Source organism: Phaethon aethereus (genome assembly GCF_964289735.1).
Source record: "Phaethon aethereus genome assembly, chromosome: 19".
NCBI classification, from domain to species: Eukaryota; Metazoa; Chordata; class Aves; order Phaethontiformes; family Phaethontidae; genus Phaethon; species Phaethon aethereus.
The window spans coordinates 12,210,361-12,230,339 of NC_138595.1; the positions used below are offsets into that span (position 1 = coordinate 12,210,361).

The 19,979-nt window shown below is 45.4% G+C and overlaps 1 protein-coding gene across 1 annotated transcript; it reads right to left on the reverse strand.

Moving 5' to 3' along the window:
• Positions 1–1,741: 1,741 nt before the first annotated feature.
• On the reverse strand, positions 1,742–14,288 carry LOC309411983 (myeloperoxidase-like; the record flags this gene model as incomplete). Its single annotated transcript, XM_082008762.1, has 11 exons — positions 1,742–1,782; positions 3,130–3,347; positions 3,864–4,101; positions 4,941–5,111; positions 7,267–7,519; positions 7,892–8,052; positions 10,110–10,425; positions 10,520–10,720; positions 11,348–11,477; positions 13,390–13,513; positions 14,150–14,288. The coding sequence occupies 11 exons, from the start codon at positions 14,286–14,288 to the stop codon at positions 1,742–1,744; spliced, it is 1,992 nt and encodes a 663-aa protein (XP_081864888.1).
• Positions 14,289–19,979: the final 5,691 nt, after the last annotated feature.

The window sequence follows — 19,979 nt, forward strand, 5'->3', positions numbered from 1 at the left end:
AGCATCTTGTAATCAACTTTTCCTATTCCAAACCAACAAGGTGGAGGCATTTATCACCCAGCCTGCAGTCATCCTCCCTGGGGAAGTGGCCGTCCTGGGGTTTGAGGGTGCCACGTTCTCCTGGAAGCACACTCAGGAGAAGGCACTGCCTACTGCCTCTTTCTGCGGGGTGGACTTGGGAGGTACCTTTGCCATGAGAGGGGGAAGCCATGGCAGCGTTGGGAGAGGGGGATTAAAGACCTTACACGTGTCTGCAGGGCTTGGTGCTTTCTTCGTTTTTCTCAGTCTTCATTTTAAATAAAGCAAGATTTTGCTTCAGTGGTTGGGCAGATCCAAGTGTGAGGGGAACGTGCCTGGGGACTCAGAAACCAGAGACAAACAGCAGAAATGTGTTTATTTCTTAACATCCTTGCCATGCCCTGATAATCTCATGTTTTTTAACACAACCTATATATTTTTCAGACCAAATACACTCTGGGAGCTGCAGCTCCTGATTTCTGAATACTGCCTGGTTTTGCCCTGTCTTGTAAGTGTCAGAGGATGGCGTCTTGCCTTCCTCTGCCCAAGGTCGCACAGCCTTTCCCCGCTCCCCATGCGCTGGGGGCTCATAGAGCAGCGCAGTCCCCAAGCTCCATCGCTCACCCGAGGCTCTGGAAGCCCCGTGGATCTCCTGTGGGCTCCCCAGGCCGTGGGTGGGCAGCATGGGGCACACCCCGCCATGGCAAAGCACGCACGTGGCTGCGGTAGCCGTGGGATTTTATGAAGCATCTCCTTCATTAGTCCTCATCAGAGAGGACCCTACTCCACCCAGAAGCTTCTCTCATGACTCTACCTAGGCTGCCACGTCCTTGCTCCGAGGCCCCTCCTTCTCTCCCAGTTGTGCCAAGGAGAGGTGGAAACTTAATATGATTTTTACATGTTTGGTATTTATTGACTTAATACGGTCGTGGGAGTGATCATCCCAGCCAGGTGATTAACTCTTAGCCCTAATGCTTGTGGTTTACGTACCAGCCAGCTTATGATTTGCTTTTTTACGCTGATACGTTTAGCTATGAACCGTAGCCAAAATAATGTTTTGGACACGTTTGACATACCAGAATTGATGCCAAATGTAGATGAGTGCATAGAATGTATTTTATTAACGCCCAGCACACCCAGACACATGCATGTTCACTACAGGATTTGAATAAAAGATGTCTCTAGGCTTTAAGATGCAGCTGCCATTCTCCAGTGTCTTCAAAGACTGAAATCTCACTGTTAATTAGAAACAGCCTAAACAGATTATGCCCTTGTGCAAAACAAGAAAGAGATAAGAAGAGTTTTGGTAAAGATTACGTGAACTTGCCAATTTCTGAGCAGGTACGAAGGATAAGCAATTTGATTTTGAAATGCAAGCACACTAACATCCAGATTTGACACCCGTTCAGGGTGGGAAGTAAAAAAGTTGTCTTGATTGTGCCCTTAGAGAGTCATAAAGCATCCAGCACCTACCAAGTCTTGCACACCTCTGAATATTCTTTTAGGGCAACACACAAAAAAATGTCATTACCTTCCGTCTGAAGACTTACATTGCTGGAAGCTTTTACAAATAAATGATATAAAAATCACAGTATAGCAAATGAAACAGTAGACATAGTCTTGAGCTCCTCTCTGGGATATCATGTGCCAAGGTTCAGTTGACAGCAGTCAGCTGAGCGTGATGTACAGGCAGTGGTTTCCCAAGAGCAGCTCAGTGCCACCGTTAGGAGTTTCCAACGCAGGTCTGATCAGCAGGATTAGAAACTGCCAATGAAGCAGAAAAATCTACTGAGAGGCAGAGTGTCTTTCCAGGACACAATATTTCTCCCCCCGCTTTTATTTGACTTCATAGCTTAAAATAGTCACTGGTGGATGGGTGACTGAGTACCAGGTCACCTCTGTATCCTTGTACCTCCGAGACACCTCGGTGCTTCCCACTTTGTCAAAAGGTACCTCCAGTGACCTAACATCAGACAGCTGTTTGGATGAGTGTTTTTGGGGCAATTTCTTGGCACTTGAAAAAGCTAAAAGTTTAGCAGTTTCTTTTTAACACCCTGGGATTTCACTGTCTCTGGGTTATGCAAAACAGTTCAGCTTCCTCCCAGCCTGGTGATAAAAGAGCCACAGGAAGCATCTCAGCAAATTTTGGTGACCGTAAGACTAAGTTAATAAAAGAAATCAGGAAGCCTCTATAGTTTAGAGAGAAGGTGAACATCAGCTGGACTGTCTTCCTAAGGAATGGGGTGAAGGCACCATAATTTAGTCTTTATGTCAAGTGCAAATGTCTGTCTTAAATGGCATGTCTGTCTCAAACACAGTTAATCAAATTCAGTTGAGGAACTGCTTTGTGGTCTGTGCCTTGCAGAAGGACGGAGTAGGTGATCCCCAAGTATTGTGATCATCTATAAATGTGCTGCCAGGAAGAAAAATTAAATCCAGTCCATCCTGCTCATGCCATACCTGTTTTCTGCAAGTCTCTGTTCTCCCTACATTATTTCCAGCTGGGAGAGCCCATGCTAAAAATATATATTTAGGAGGACACAGCTAGTTTCTTATCTCATATATGAGGACACTGTTTTACTGTCTTTCAGGATGTGGCACATCGTGACCTCTGACTATGCATATTAAACTAGTGATGTGTCAGGCCATTACAGTCTCAAAACAGCTCCAGATATACCTTAAAATGCTTTAAAGCTTTCTGGAAGGCAAGGGGAGAGCAAGGGCAAAGCAGCAAAGTAAGAATTTGGAACAGGTTGGCTAATTCTGATTGATTTCTTCATGGACACTCTTCCTGTGAAGGAACACTCCAGTTGTCCTGGGATAAGGTACTTAAAGAAGGTCAAATTCACAAGGACCAGAACAGACTGGATTTTCAGGAAATTCCCATCTAGTTGAAGAAGAGGCAGGCTACTAAGGGATGTTGAAGGTGATGCATTGCAAGGAGACTAGGCTAACAGCACATCTGCCTCCAGTGGGGCTGAATGGATAGTCAAGGTCTTTTTGGGGGCAGAGTCACTGTAATGACCTTGAATCTTTTATTCCTTTAGGTGCACAAGAGTCTGACTTTGTAGGACATTTATTGTTTTTGACACACCTCAGACAACTGCTTACCTTTTGTGCCACTCTCAGGCTCATCTTTCCAGGGTGAGAGGTCGAGCGCATCAATCTCATGGCAGTCAACGAAGTCCTCAGGATAACTGCTGGCCTTGAACACTTCCCTGGGTATCTTTTTGATATGAGTATTGTTACAGATCATCGCTGACAGTGAGATTTTTTTCAGTGCTTGCAACTGCTGTGGAGTGAAAACTCCTGGTTTCTCCCACCAGAATCTGCAATGATATTTTCAGAAGCAGCTTATAGTCTCCTTGAAGGCATTTGGTGCTGGTTACTTCCCAAGATGGGAATCTGGCCAAGGTGAATCTGTGCTCAGGTCCACCTTGATTCATCAGGCAGCTGGCACATCCCTTTGGAAAGATGTGTCTCCAGGTGTGGCCAAGTCTGGATTCTGCCACTCATATGCCAGTGCCAAGAGCCTGCTTCTTCCATACAGCATCACCAGGCTGCTGGGATGAAGTGACTAATCCTCCTCTTTTGTACCTGAAAGTAAATGTCACCTCAGGCAGAGACTACATGGCCTGGAGCCGGTGCGCCTCAATCGCATGGGTCTGTGGGAATGGGCTGCAAAAAAGAGCCCTTTCACAACTGGGCTAAAATCCAAGAGTGAGCCTTGCTGGGACCACTCACTGGCATGGTGGAGATGGGCTGGATTAGTGTGTCACATGAAATGCCATCATTTTTTCCCATAATAAATGCCATGGGGAAGGTTTGCTCTCAGAGGTACCTACCTGTCTCCATCACGCAGGTTCCTGAACTGGGTGCCAATGATGCAGGCCAGGAGAGGTCCAACTCTGCCCTGGTGAATGAAGGGCTCTGCAAGTGCCCCAATCCAGAGGTCAATATTGTCTGGTGTCCCATACAACTCCATGAACTTCTTGGCCAGTTCGGAATTGCCTAGCACCTCAGAGAATTCATCTACATTTTGAGGCTGGGAGAGCCCACAAAAGTGCCTCCAGGCATTGTAACCTGCAAAAGCAGGAACAGCAGCTGATCAGGACCCATGTCTCCCCACCATCTGCCTAGTCTCGGGAGCTAAACAGACCCATTGGCCCATGAACAATGTCTGCTTCTTCTCATGGCATTAAAGGATCTGGAAGACATTATTGCCTAGACAGTCACAACAAAAGCCATGCTTTCAAAAGTCCTTTTTGTATGCACACACTAAACTAACAATTTGCGTTGTTTTTGCACGTGACTACAGGTTTATCGCATCCTGTCGGTTAGAGCTACATAGTGCTGAGAGTGAATTCACCAGTCTTTGCAGTTTTGGGAGGCAAAATTTATAGGATCAAAGTCCTAGAAAAGGGCAACGTTTGGTTGTGCTGAACCCAAGAGGACCCATTCTTCCCCAGGGCCTGAGGGCCATCATATTTGTGGGTGCAAACCACTTCTGCTCAGAGCTCTGGGTTCTCTGAAGACACAAACTAAGCATTGATGGGCGAAGAACAAAGCACAGATGGTCTGTCTAGCCCATGTGAATGCTGAACTTGGCTGTTTGCATCTGTACCTTCTGTAGCCCATGTTCTCTCTTTGCAATACACCATTGTTTCTACCCCTCTTCATTACATTATCCCAGCTATCATCTTTGCTTTCCAAGCCCTTTGACCTTGTCTTAAATCCCTCAGAAAAAGATCTTTATACAGAGACCTTTTCTTCCCCGAGTTGGACTGTCTATCCATCCTTCACCCTCAAATCAAGGTACTGTTTCTTCCCATTGGTATGGAAAAATCTTAGTACATTCATGGAACTATTATAAACAAGAGAAGAAAAAAGAGAATAGAACGTGTGGACTTGTGTCTCCTTACCTGGGAGGCCATGGTCTCTTCCCCGTTGCATGTTCAGGGCTGCTAGATCCAGACCTATTACCTCTGTCTGTTCAAAAAGGTGGTTCTGGAGCTCGTCAACAAGCACTTGATTCTGTTTCATAAGTTTTGCATGATCGAACACCATGCCCCGTATCAGTGGGTCAATGCCACCTGCATTCATTGGAAATCAGGAAAAGACTTTTTGTACCAAGTTCCAGCTTTGATGGTCCATTTTGTGCAGCTGAAACAAGTGCTGCATTAGATGTCTTTTCTACGCTGGGCTGTATGGGGTTCACCTAGCTCCATATTTCCATTTCAGCACATACTAGTGCGTATGTACACACCTGCATATGCCAGTAGATGAGGTCTCTCTTTGATTCCCCCACCTCCACCCCTCAGCTTTCCCTTCTGCAGCCCTAAATCCACTTGTTGCCCAACTAGACCTCCAGGTCACTTTCTGTAGAACTGCTCCTTAGCCTGTCAGTGCCGAGCATGTACTGATACCTGGGGTTCTGTCGAAGGTTTAGGTTTTGCAATTGTTTTTGTTTATAATTGGCTATTAATTGACAAATATTTATTAAAGCATTAAATGCAATGAAAGAACCTCTGCACTTCGGTTACAACAACCCCAGATTTGGGGCAGAGTGGCTGGAGATCTGCCTGGTGGAAAAGGACCTGGGGGTGCTGATTGACAGTCAGCTGAACATGGCCGGCCATGTGCCCAGGTGTCCAAGAAAGCCAACAGCGTCCTGGCCTGTATCAGCACTAGTGTGGCCAGCAGGAGCAGGGCAGGGATCGTGCCCTTGTACTCGGCACTGGTGAGGCCACACCTCGAATCCTGTGTTCAGTTTTGGGCCCCACACTACAAGAAGGACGTTGAGGTGCTGGAGCATGTCCAGAGAAGGGCAACGGAGCTGGTGAGGGGTCTGGAGCACAAGTCTGATGAGGAGCGGCTGAGGGAACTGGGGGTGTTCAGTCTGGAGAAGAGGAGGCTGAGGGGAGCCCTCATCGCTCTTTACAACTGCCTGAAAGGGGGTTGTGGTGAGGTGGGGGTTGGTCTCTTCTCCCAAGTAACCAGCGATAGGACAAGAGGGAATGGCCTCAAGTTGCACCAGAGGTTTAGATCTGATATTAGGAAAAATTTCATTACTGAGAGAGTGGTCAGGCATTGGAACAGGCTGCCCAGGGAGGTGGTGGAGTCACCATCTCTGGAAGTGTTCAAGAAAACGTGTAGACTTGGCACTTGGGGACACGGTTCAGTGGACATGGTGGTGTTGGGTTGACGGTTGGACTTGATGATCTTAAAGGTCTTTTCCAACCTTAATGATTCTGTGATTCTGCAAATCAATTCATGTCTGTTTGTCTATGTCTTTTTCATAACCATTTAAGAAGACAGTATTAGTAAGACATGGGAAAATTGTCTGCACGTGTGTATTTTGGTATGTTTTCCGTAACTAGTTAGATAACTCATTTTGGAAGAGATGTTTGTCTTGCTTGGAAAGATTCATGCCTGCAGATATCAGCTGTATAAGAGCAGGATCCCATAGCTCCCTTTAGAGTCATGAAGATGGCCACCACTAGGAAGCAACTACGCTGTCTTAGCTCAGCTAGGCTGGCTGTGTCACCATCTGGCAATGCCTACTAATTACAGGGGATATAATAGCTTAGATTGACCTAAATTTTGGTTGACTGACATTTGACACCATAAGCCTCGTGCCTCCTGGAACAGCGGGAGCAGTTGCACTATTTGAGTGAATGTGCAATGCTCACACTGGCGGGTCAGTCCGAGCTGAGAGATTTACGGTGACCTGAGAAGGTTTAATCTAACGTATTCTGGTTATTTACTGACATGTTCAGAATAAGCATGCGGTTATCATGCAATGAACTGAGGCAGACAACACTGAAAAACTGTGCCAAAGAAGCTACAGAACTGTATGTTCTGATGCAAAATCCTGCTCCAATGTGGCTGCTTCTGCAGGAGTTGGTGCTTGATCGTGTTCAATGGTATAACAGCACGTAATTTTTGGCAGGACTCCTTTGCCTGGGTACAACACAGGACCAGTGTTAGGCTGTGTTTGGTGACAATTCTGCAGGACTGTCCTGCTGCCTTACATTTAGCAGACCACCAACTTGTCTGCAGCCCCGTGGGTAGACATGTCATGAGCACCTCTGAAGCTGAATGGCACTGTAATTTGTGTGAGGCCAGCTAAATAAATGGAGCTAAAGCAGTTTTTGGAGTCTAGGCTCCTGTGTCTTACCAGCTGACCTCCACCTCAGTGTCTGCTTCAGGACCAGACCAGGACTCCTGGCTGCCCCACTTTCTTACCTTCCATTATAATTCTCCACGTAGCACAAAAGGTCAAATGAAGAGGGACGTTGGAGAATGAACCCAAAGGCTGAAAACTGTCATCCAAACGGGGTACAAAAGGCTTTACTGATGCATGACCAAATCGGAAAGCCAGGGAAAAAACATTTGCAACTCTAGGATCCACATTCTCATTGTAGCCACTGTACGAAGGGATCCACTTGCTGGTCTCCTCCGCAAGCAGAAGTGGGAGGTAATCTCTGTATGTTATTATCTGAAAAAAAGCACAAAAGCAAAGCAAGTTGTCAGCAGCTGTAGCAGAAATGTCAAGAGCAGAGCATGAACATGGACTCTCTGTCCAGTAGCAGAGTTCATAAGATCTTCAGAAAAGGAGCTGTAGCAATGGCATTAAGTTTGGCATAATATATTAAAATTATTTAATATAATAAATAATTGATAAATTGGTAAAATAATGGATAAAAAAGCTCCGGATACCCATGCGGCTTCAGATGGACCGTTCTTATTCACAATTTTTGACTCCCACAAATAAATGCACTAGATGTGCAAAGCATGGTTTTCCTCCTTTTCCGGGAGGAAAAACCATTCCTAAGCACACAGATAATAAACATCAAGCAGTGATCAGTACCTGGTTTGTGGCAACTATAATCTTTCGACTCTCTTGATAAAGCTTTTCTCCATCCCAGTGAGGATTTAATTTCCTCAGCTCTGTAACCAGGCGGTTGTGTTCTCGTATAAAGATAGTGTGCAGTGCAGAAAGTCCCAGGTTTTCGGTTACCCGTTTGTCACCTACAAATGAAAACATTTTAGGAATTTTGTAAACTGCTTTTTTATTTCAGTATCAGGTTTTTGTGTTAGGATAGACGAGTAACAACTGATAGTCAGTGTTACCAGCAGTAATGCTCACCGTTAAGCTTCCTAGCAGTCATCATTCATGCCAGATATTTCTTTCCAGCACAGGCAAAACATTCTGTCCAAACCATTTAGCCAAAACCATTGGAGAAGAGGCTTTGGGCAATTTAAACTCTATTGCACATAGGATCATAGAATGGTTTGGGTTGGAAGGGACCTTAAAGATCATCTAGTTCCAACCCCCCTGCCATGGGCAGGGACACCTTCCAATACATCAGGTTGCTCAAAGCCCCATCCAACCTGGGGATGAGGCATCCACCCAACTAGCTTTGAACACTTCCAGGGATGGGGCATCCACAGCTTCTCTGGGCAAGCTCTTCCACTGCCTCACCATCTTCATAGTGAAGAATTTCTTCCTTATACCTAGTCTAAATCTACCCTCTTTTAGTTTAAAAACATTACCCCATGTCTTATCACAACAAGCCCTGTTGAAAAGTCTGTCCCCACCTTTCTTACAAGCCCCCTTTAAACATTGGCAGGCTGCAGTAAGGTCTCCCTGGAGCCTTCTCTTCTCCAGGCTGAACAACCCCAACTCTCTTAGCCTGTCTTCATAGGAGAGGTGCTCCAGCCCTCTGAGCATTGGTTGTGGCCTCCTCTGAACTCACTCCAACAGGTCCATGTCCTTATGCTGCAGGCCCCAGAGCTGAACGCAGTACTCCAGGTGGTGTCTTGTGAGAGAGGAAGAGAGGGCGAGAATCACCTCCCTCGACCTGCTGGTCACACTTCTTTTGATGCAGCCCAGGATATGGTTGGCCTTCTGGGATGCGAGCACACATTGCTGGGTCATGTTGACCTTCTCATCAACCAAAACCCCGAAGTCTTTCTCCTCAGGGCTTCTCTCAATCCATTCTCTGCTCAGTCTGTATTTGTGCTTGGAGTTGCCCCAACCCATGGGCAGGACCTTGCACTTGGCCTTGTTGAACTTAATGAGGTTCGCATAGGCCCACCTCTCAAGCCTGTCAACGTCCCTCTGGATGGCATCCCTACAGCATGTCAACCAACCACACATGGTCATGAAGCAGCTGTAAATATCTCGTTTAGTGAAAAATCTCATGGCTGCCTCCTTTTTGTACCGCAAGGATACAATCTTCTTTTATATCAGTGCTGTGAATATTTGGGTTTTAAAATCTCTCTCAGCTCACCCAAGCTGTAAACACCTCTGAGAGGTCTGTGAATGTGCTTTCAGCAGAGATCCTGAGAGAAAACTGGAGGGGATGCAGTGAAGACCCTCTGACAGCTGATGGAAGAAGCACTGAGCATCTCCTCAGTCAGCAAGGAGCTCTTCTCATGTGCAGGGAATGAGAAAATAATGTGCGATGGGAACACTGTATTCTTATGATTGACTTTGCAAGTTTCAGATTTATAATATTTTTTCTAATGTTGTGCCTATGATGGATCACTTTGCATTTTAAAAAGTTCCGTGTTTTGAGTCATCAGTTTATTTAAATTTCAGACAAACTTCTAGGCTTGTCTTCTGATGTAGGTTGGGATATTTGAAATATTAAAAATTTAGGATGTGGTACTAGGGAGAGTTAACTAAATTGATTAAGAGCATTTAATTGTTAGTATTGATTGAGTTGAAAACTGAATGATGAATTCTAGGTAGGAGTGGGAAAAAAGTCACTGAGAAATTTTAAACACTGGTAGTTATTCTATTGAAAATTTCTCCTACCTTTGAAAAGACATTTTAAAGGGAGGTTGATCTGCTGTAACTCTTTGGGAAAATTAAAAGAAAATAATTTTCTTGTTTAATTAAACAATTATTGTTCAATTATTATTCTTTTTTAATGTAGAGGAAGGTCTCCTGTCTTTCATCTTACACAATCATGTCTTGCAGTGCCTCGTACAAATATAAAGAGACATCAGACACCTGACCATAATGATCCTTTTTGACTTTATGGGCCACTGAAGACTATGCCACAGATGCACCTTACCTGCTTTAAAACAGGGGATGTTCATGCTCTCATTGGTGAGAACACAAACACTTTTCGTTTTGTTCTCAAAGGGCAATAATTCCAGCCCTGCATCAGTAAAATTCTGGTTCACAGCCATCAAACCCAGCTGGCTTGTCTGATTTCTAATACTCTTTGCCACAGACTCTTCGCTGCCGTACACCGTGCTGGCGTCGATGAACGAGGTGACGGCATTGATCTGCTCACGAATAAACGTCGTGGGATTGCACACAGATGCCGACTGGATGAACGGCATGCAAACGTTTGACCTCAGCATCCGTGGGTCATCGGGGGGAAACTAAAGCAAACAAACATAAGCGATGCCTCAGAAAGTCACGCGGTTTTATTTTTGCTGTCTTAAGTAGTGTGGAATGGAATGAAAGCCAGGGTACCTTAATTGGGAAGCAAGGGGGCTTGAAGGCACAATCAGTCTCGCAGTGAAGCTCCGGGTTCACTCCTGCCCCACTGGAAGGGGATAAGCCTATGTCGTGGTCGATCCACTGGCCCCAGTGCATGAAGACAAGAGCGAGCTCCTGATCTTGAGTTATGTTCTCGTTGGCTGTGTGAGCAATTTCATTTGACACTTTTCGAACCTACAGAAAATCAAAATGAAAATATGTGTGACTACACCATGCTGAATTTACCTCTCAGTATAACACTCACTATAAGATCATGTGTAAGATGATCTTGGACAAGGTCATAAGAATTAATTATGGCATTAAACAGACCCATGCCATGCCCCAGCTCTATCAAAACAGACGTGGTAAGTAGCATCCTCTTGACTCCACAGTTGTTCAGCCAAGACCAGCTTCATGGAAAGCCTTTTATGGCTGAAACTGATGTACATGCACACATCCAGAAAGTCAAGAAGATGGCTGAGGAACACCCAAGCCTTGTGGTTTGAATAAACAACCTGGTGTATCTAAACACACTTGTGGTGCTGTCTGGATCAGACCTTCAGCACACTGCTGAAATTGTTATGTTGTCCATGCTTTGCTTAGTGAAGTATTCACAACCTTTTAGCTCATGTCTGTCTCCAAAAAAAAAATGTCACCCCAAGCCATAGCTCAGTTGTAGAAAACAAGCCTCAAATTAGGACCTGAGATCAGAGGAAAGGACCAAGCAATTTACACTCTAGATCTTCCCACTGCTTCATTTCTGATGGATGCGGTGAGGGCAGTGTCCACTACTGTTATCTGGACGAGAATAATGGTTCTCACCAGCGGGAGTGGAAATCCATTGTAGAGCTTTCCTTCACATGCTCCTCTGGGAACAGACACTCCATCTTCATACACTGCTGGGAGCCAGCGAGCAAACGCGCGGTTCGAGGACCCCAGATGAGAATGCTTTCTGGAGCATCACAAGAAGAAAAGCAAACACCGGTGTTATTTCAGAAATGAACGGGCTTATAGAGACTGATGTTTTGCAGCCCTTTAGTCCACGTCTGATTACTCTAGTAACAGTGGTGACAGCCAGAGAACACTGAGAAGTAAACAATACCAAGATTATTACTGCAGAGAAAAATGAACTTTTTTAACATTAAGAAAAGATTCCTCATGACACTATATCAATTTTATTTGGCATTTAAATCTCTGTAGCACCCCTGTCTCCACTGCTGCTCCACACAAAATCAGTCTCACAGCAGGGCCATCACCAATGATCAGGATGGTCATGCCTTTGTCCAGCTGAGGGCTGGAAGTTTCCAAGGATGAAGATCCTGCACTTTTGCTGGGACCTGTGCCAAGCCTGCCCCTTGAGGAATTTTTTCCCCATGTCCAACACGGAACCGCTCAAACTGCAATCTGCAGCTGTGGCCACTTGTTATATTGCCTCATACTGCTCGGAAGAACTTGAATTGGTAAACTCAGCAGCGCTTGTTCAGAAGAACAATAACGCTGGTTGAGTCAATGATCTGTGGCCCTAAGGACACAGAAACACAGGTTATTTTGGGGAAACCAGTTACTGAATATCAGCTGGTGCACAGCAACTTTCTGTGTTTAAGCTCTATCAATGTACAAAACCTGGGTAATACCTGCCTATACTGAAAAAGGAGAGATATACCCAGGATTTACAGCATTGTGCTGTGAAATAAGAGCATGCCCCAGAACAATTGCCACACCACAGGTGAAGTAATTCCATCAAACGTTAAGAACGCAGTACCCCACGGCTCTTCTTTTGATTGCTGTTACTGTCCTTGCAAACAGATTTTTGCAACATATTCAAGCACTGTCTCATGGCGTGCATCTCAAGCTGAACAAGATCCTAGAAAAATGTTAACATATCAGAGTCCCCTCGCTTCTGATTGCCTCGTCATCCCGCTGGCAGCCCGCTGGATTAGCAAGCCCAAGGACAACCCTTACCCTGAGCCTAAAAGCGTGGACAGAGCTGTCCTTGGGGGGCTGCAGGCTGTGGGGTCTGTGGGCAAAGGTATGGGCTGAGTGTAACACCGGCACCACGAGCAGGAGCGCCCTGCGCACGTGATGCAGAGCTGAGCCGTGCCTTCACATCTGACACATCTGTGTCATGCCAGATGTGCATCGATGCAAGTCCCACTCAGACCTGGGGGCTGGAGTTAGCACACCAGGCAGCAAATCTATGGCAGAACAGGACAGCGAGCCTTGACTGCCACGTATTAGGCTAGAAATTTTGCCATCTTCTGGTCAAAAAAAGGAGCTATCAAGGAAATAAATAAATGTATGATCCCAGGTTAGAACCAGGAGGGAAGCTATGTTCAAAAAGCTGAAGAACTCACTTTTTCAGATTAAGGATGCACAATAAAAGAAGCTAGAGGAGCCAAGACTTAAAGTCTTATTTACTTAATTTACTTACCATCCTTACGCATGACAACGGTAGCCACACAGATATGTTGATAGCTGGATATTTTCATATGAACCAACCAGAGGAAATTAGTATTATCCATGCTACAGAAGAGTGGAGGGCTGATTTCCCGGAGCCTCAAGCTGAGTGAGATGCTGGCTGTCAGAGCCCCAAAATCCTCCCACCTCCCCCCAGCCCAAGAATTCCCTTCCTTCATCCAAGCAGCACATGGAGGGCAATGGGCTCAAATCTGAACTCTTCAAGAAATGACATCTTTTTCCTGCCAGGCATGAGGTAGAAATGAAACATCTGTTATAGTCACCACTAAAATGAGCATTTCGCTCTTCTTGCCCTGTTGAAAGGTACTTACACAAGTGACCTTAAGCCATCTATCCTGGGTCAAAGTACAGACTGGAGACTCTCCTTGGCCATGCACAAATCCTACCTGTTGTTGCACTCCCCAGTAATCGTCCTGTAAATATCATGCTTTGGGCATTTAATGGAACGAATCTGGTAGTCACAGCCAGTTTCTTTGGAAAGCACCTCCTTCTGTTTTCTGTCTAGTAGGTCTGCAAGAGAAACCATGCAAAATAACATCTGCTTTTACTCATTTTTATTTTAGCTTCTTGGTGTTCTAGGCCAATGTTTGAGTCAGCTGAGTCAGAGCTGTGGACATATAACTTCCACAGGAATTGTTAATTTGGTGCCTCAATGCTTTTTGTGGACCAGCACTCACCTCTGGGCTAGGGAAACTGGATTGTCATGGAACAATTTTCCAGGGGAATATGGGGACCACCATCACCAGTGACATTTTACCCTAGACTGGGAACAAAATTATGAACATGCAGAGTGGTACAACGTGGGCAGGTGGGTGCATGGACTAGAAGTGGAAGATGGGCTTCCGTTCTCAGGGGTCAGAGTCTCCTGGCATTCAGTGCATTTTGTCCCAGGTTTATCAAACTGTTTGTAAGGCTATTTTTATCATCAAAGATATGAGATAGGCACTGCCAAAGATGACGATTAAAACACCAGGTGGTCTAGTCTGCCTCTGAACATGCTTAAAGTCTATTCACCTGGGGCTGTAGAAGGGAAGGGTTTTATCACCAGGTATTTGGACCGCGACAGTGCTGCTCTCTGACACTCCTGCTGTGGTAGGTTTTCTGCTCTTAGCTGTTTGTAAGACATTTTGGTCTAAACCACATTACCTGTAACATTGAATCTCCGTGTCCCAGGGAGATGCAGCTTTACTTTGAGGAGTTTCAAAGTCATTTCCAAGTAATCGGCAGCACGGACTGCAGATCTGGTTTTTCCTACTGGGTCCTTTAAATGCTTCAGGAAATCCATTGGGTTGGCAACCTTTTCCTCTAGTTTTCTGTTTAAGCTGAACATGAAAGAGTCCCATGAAGCACCTTCTCTGAAATGAGACCTCCTCTGTCATGCTAGGCTGGGTGTACTTAGATGTGACAGCACAGCTGGGTCCCAGGCAGGCTCTGCTCACGTAGGACAAGCTGGCTGCTCATCAGCTTTGCACATCATCTCAGACAGATTTTGGCAAACAAATCACTGTGATCCCCTACTTCAAGTTTGCATTACAACCTTGTCACAATAAATTTTGTTATATCATGTGAAAAGCTACATCAGTGAAAAAACAAGTTATTCAGTGACTGGATAAAATTTTACATTTAGTATGACATGAGATATGTTCTGTGACCAGAGGGACAATCTTGGTCCTGTTGCTTCTCTTCCTCGTGCCATGGCTCTTTCTTGCACAATGAAAAACCTTGCGTAGGGTGGGTGGAGAGACACTCCTCCCCAAAGCATCCTGCTGCCTGGAACCAGCCTTTTGCAACAGTACATGGAGGGATACCTGGGTTTTGACTTCCACTGGAACTTATTTGTGACAGGGTGCTCATCCGCACAACTGTCTCATGACTGTGGTCCTTCTGGAGAGGGGCAGAACTTCAGCAGCTAGGGGAGGACTCATGGGTCAAGCATGACCACCATGGACTGCTGAGAGGTGCCCATGGCAGTGTAGGTGGGGAGGCAATAGCTGCGGGTGATGAAGGGTGACCCTGGGGACGGGACACTAGAATCCAGCCAAACTAAGCAAAAGGTTCTCTCCAAGTATGACAGCGAGAGCCCTTGAGCAAAGGCATCTCCATAATAAATATGCATTGGAAAACAGAAGAACACAGATGTATTTTCTTTTATTTCCTGATAACGTCGGGGCTCCCATGCAAAAAGGACTCACCTTTGTCGGGCTTGTAAATATTCTGTGTCCACCAGCTGCCTAGCTTCACTAACGCTGCTCAGGAGAGATGAGTCTGATAGCACCTCTGAGACCTCTACTAAAAAAAAGAAGAAAAAGCAGAAACTGAGGGTACTTTGTAACGTACAGCAGGAGCTCCACATCCCACCCCATCGGTGGGTGCTGAGGTGCACCGATGCGCTTTACACACAGTTCCCACTGTGTGTTTAGTGCTGCCTGGACACCTTCACCTGTGATCCTCTTGCTCACCTGCTTCACCCCATTGCTGGGGTCCTGAAAGTCACAGGACAAGAAGTGACTGTAAAGCAGTAGTTTATTATCAGTTTCACAGAATTGGCTCTGATGGTTTTGGGAGTTATTTTTCTCCCTTCTTTTTGAACCTATTCTTCCCTGTAAGAAGGGACATGCACAGAAGCAGCCAAATATATCATCTGTGACCCAGGTTTCCTGTCGTAAAATGATCATGTGCTTGGAAGACCTGCTGGTTAAATAGACAATTCAAGTTTCTTAGGCATTGACTTCACTGTTAGTGGGTCAATCTACAGGGTATTTTAATTTTATATTGGAGCTATATCTAATTAGAAACTCAGACCGAGTTTTGACTCTCACTCTTTCAAGCACAGTAGCAGCAGAATGAGAAACAGAGACTTACTATTTAATGAGGACTCCAATGCTCCAACTAAGCAGAGACTGATGATGGATCCTAAGAGCATAATTCCTGGTTTTATGCCTAGAGAGAAATGCAACATAAATCTTCTGAACGGGCAGGGCTTCACTGAAGCATCAGAAGAGATTGACGGGTTTGGTTTGAATATTTCCTTCAGGATCTAGGAATAAAATGCAGCAGCCCTCTGATCAGGTCCATACGTGGGACTCTGGCTGGCAAGAGCTGTAGCTGTAGGCGTAGGACACAGGGACATCCCTGTGGTGTGGGACGTTCAGTAAACCGGGCTGAGTAACTGCCGAGGAGGAGGCAGCCAAGTACGGTCCAGGCTTCAGGGGTGGACACTATTGGGAAGCTGCATTGGAAGAGGGCAGTGTCCTGGTGTCCTGCCCTTGGGAACCTCCTTCTCAGGTGGCTGGTGTAGAGGAGGTTAGAGCCCACATGTCCCTCTCTGCCCCCTCTGCCTTGTTACTGGGCAAAACATGCTGCTACGACTCGCACTGGTCCTCCAGCCTCCCACCCACTTTATTAGTCTTCCTTATGCTCCCTGAAATTTGTTTCTATTCCTTTTTCACATTAACACTAGAAATGTGTATCACTTGGTCTCATCAGTGTTATATACAACGGCAGAGTGCCTCCCCCAAAAGGAAATCTTTAATCCAAAGGTTGCAATTAGATATATTTTAAGTAATTTAGTCAACATTTTAGTTGCTTAGAACAAGAAAGACAGACAAAATTTGGAAGAACTAATGAACATCTCACAGTGGGGCAAGGTTATTTTATATTTACAATCCGTGGAAATTATTCAGCCATCTTCACAGGTATTGAAGGCTGCTTATTCCTTGCAGTCTTGCAGGGTATTGCTCTATGAGGCAGGAAAGGTCTCTTTTCTTGCTTCTCAAAATAAAGGTATTTCATATGTGGGAGGAGAAGGAAGTATGAAGGACCACCAGCTCCTAATGCTCTGCTCTGTCTCCTCATCCCCTTGGCCTCACCCATGGAATGCACCAATACTCCCAGCAGAAATATCAAAACAGTCAAATGCAGATATAAAATTTAAAAGCACTGATCTTACCTTCCATCTCTGCAGAGTTGGTAGGACTGGGAAACAAGCCAGTCCTTTATAGGGGCAGAAATTAGCTGGGTCTGACCTGGGTGTGGCCAAAAAGGGAAAAACTGGGACCAGATTGAGCCAAGAGGAAATATCTGCTGGTTTGCTTTCCTGCATTAAGCAGAAAGGTGCACACTTCTCCTTTCCTTCTGAGTAAATGCAGACTTCGTTTTTGACAAGTCAGTAAAAAACAAACAAACAAACAAAGACATATGTTTCATTTCTGCAAGAGTTTAATTTTATGATGGTAAAAAATGATGGTGGTATTTGGTTTTTTTCCCTCTGTTGTTTGACATGTCTGATGGTTTAGGAAGCCAGAAATGGGTCATTTTGCCAACATGCATTTGTGGAGTACACTGAGGTCCAAATAGAGCACGTCTGAATGGTGGACCTGCCAAAATTTGTACCCAGGAAAACCAAAGTTGTGTCCCATTTAAAATTGCTTAGTGACATGGTTTGTATAATTAACAGTAGTCAGATCATCGGTGATTTGGCAATGCATATAAAATAACTGCTGATCATCATGGATGACAAAGTCTGGACAAAGAACAAGGCCGTTGCACAGAGCAAGCTGGAGTTGTCTCCAGTAAAATCATACGCATAGTAATATGGACAATTACAAAGTTATATCTGTGCAAATAAGAACAGGACAGGTACAAAATGGGAGGTTCCATTCTGAAATATCCAGAAAGGAGCAAAGTGTTGGGTCAGCCAGGCACTTCAACGTGGATTGTGCAGCTATACAGTCGGAAAAAGGGCTGTACTTCCATGGACAAATGGGAAGGTAGCAGAAATAATTTATTTCTTTGAACATCCATCAGGCTGATCACAGAAGACAATGCTGAATTCTTACTGACAATCAGCCATGTAAATCTCAAAAGATTAAGTAGCCAATCCTTCCCAATGTTTAAATATTTTCCCAGTTCTTATTAAGCCAAAACAAATAAAAAGAAAATATGAGAAAGGAAACGGCTAACGACCGTGTATCATTTTAAATATTTGGGGGAAAAAAAAAAAAAAAGATTTGTGAAGGTCAGGTTTTCAGAAGCTGAAAATACAAGGTCAATATTTCTCCCCTAAACAGAAATTCAAAACCAAAAGCAGAAGCTGGCCCCTACTATCAGAGGGACTCTGATCACGCCTGGCAGGCGCTCCACCTTGTCCATCCAGCTTTCTGCCCACAAAATGTACAGAAGCAGAAGTCCAGGTTCCTGAAGGATGCCTTTGCTATTTCTTTTGTGTTTTTGACACGTATCACTGCAATTGCACTAGTGCCTCCGTGACAGCCTGGCAACCCCCGGCTGCCCTTGCTTGGTACAGGGGCACCGTCTGCCTCCGGGGTCTGCACTGTCCCTCGCAGGTGGCCCGATGCTGCTCCCAGCATTGTAGTCACCCGCCGTGCAAATGTGGCTTTAACATTACATGTGTCCTGTCAACTACCCGAGCCCGGGGGTAAGTGCAGTATCCAGGGCTTTCACGTGTCCACGGGCAAGCTCTCCTCCTGTCACCTCCAGCTAGGATTTACAGTGTTTTGGTGCAATCTTTTGATTCAAGAGAGAGCTGGGTATCCTGCCCACCAAGCTTCATTCAGCAGAGTCTTCGAGACATCTGGGCAGCCAGGGCATTAATTATCCATTAATTAGCTTGCCAGACATCAGATTCCTCCATCAGACCTCTTCTCTGTCCTGAGTGATTAGAAGTTGCAGATTTCTTCTCGTCCAGGCTCTTGGTATCACTAATATTACTTCTCAGTATTACTATCCAGGCTGCAGAGCTTCACCTGTAAAACCTAGTGTAAATCTAGCAACTTGTAGCTATGTGACCGCTGATGGCGTTTGCTAAATATGTGATTAAGCATTAGCTGTAGCAACAAGACCATTACACTTAAGCAACACAACAAAGAGAGAGCCCATTATCACATTCCTTATTTCCCATCCTAACAGCAAAAAGACCATCCTCCCCCTCCCCGTTCAACACACCACTCGATTTTCCTGCAAGCTCCTTCAGCACCCATTTTCATGGCACAGATACACTTATGCTAGTAAAACCCTGGTGTGAATCACAATGTCTCAAGGTTAACAGCAATTAAGGACTTAATTTAGGTACAGCTTCAAACATACAAAGTTCCTTCTTCACCTGCCAATGGCGTATGTTCCCTATATTGCAAACTGTGGATTTATTTACATACTACTGAGATCCAACAGCCCCTACAAGCCAAGCCCATCCTTGTCCTGGGCGCAATGGCATGGCAGAGCCACGACGGGTTTACCAAACTGTGTCCAGTGCATCTTCTGCTCAAGAGATGAAGGGCAGAGCTTGTGTAGGGATGGAGCAAACAGGATAAAACAGAAAGAAGTAAGAAGTGGTAGTTTAGCAGCACAGAAATTGTTGGGCAAGTAGAGGAGGAAATGTTGCCAGCAGTTCAGGGGTGACGTTTGATAAAACCAGTTTCTCCAGCTTTAAAAATATAAAGGCTGCAGCACTAAAACATAACTTTAACTCTTTACGGAGGAGGCCAACTGGTTCAATGCTCAAGGCCAAATGCTGCCCTGAAATACAGCCCCTGGACAGCAGGGGACTTTCAGAAGATGGTGCAGAGGGGAAGGCTGGTGATGAGAACACTCGGCACAGCTCATAGTCCAGCTTCCTGGAACAGGTCTTATGGACTCAAGGATACAGCCAGGGTCTGGCTACAGGCTCGCTACTGGGTGGTCTCTGGGGAATATGTAAGGGGCCAACCCCAGGGTAGCAACGTGGATTGAAAGCACATGAATTAAAAACTGAGAAACTGTGGGCGAAGAGATTATTTCCTCTTTACATCATCATACTACAGACCTGTAGCTCTCCCACCCAGAGCACTTTCCTTCTGCCCATGGTTTGACCAATCTACCCCCATCAGCCAGCAGCTCTGGAGGGGGGAATTGGCACACCAGTAGTGTCTCACCCCCCAGCCTGGGATGGTAACTGGTCAGGTTTGCTGAGAAAAAGACC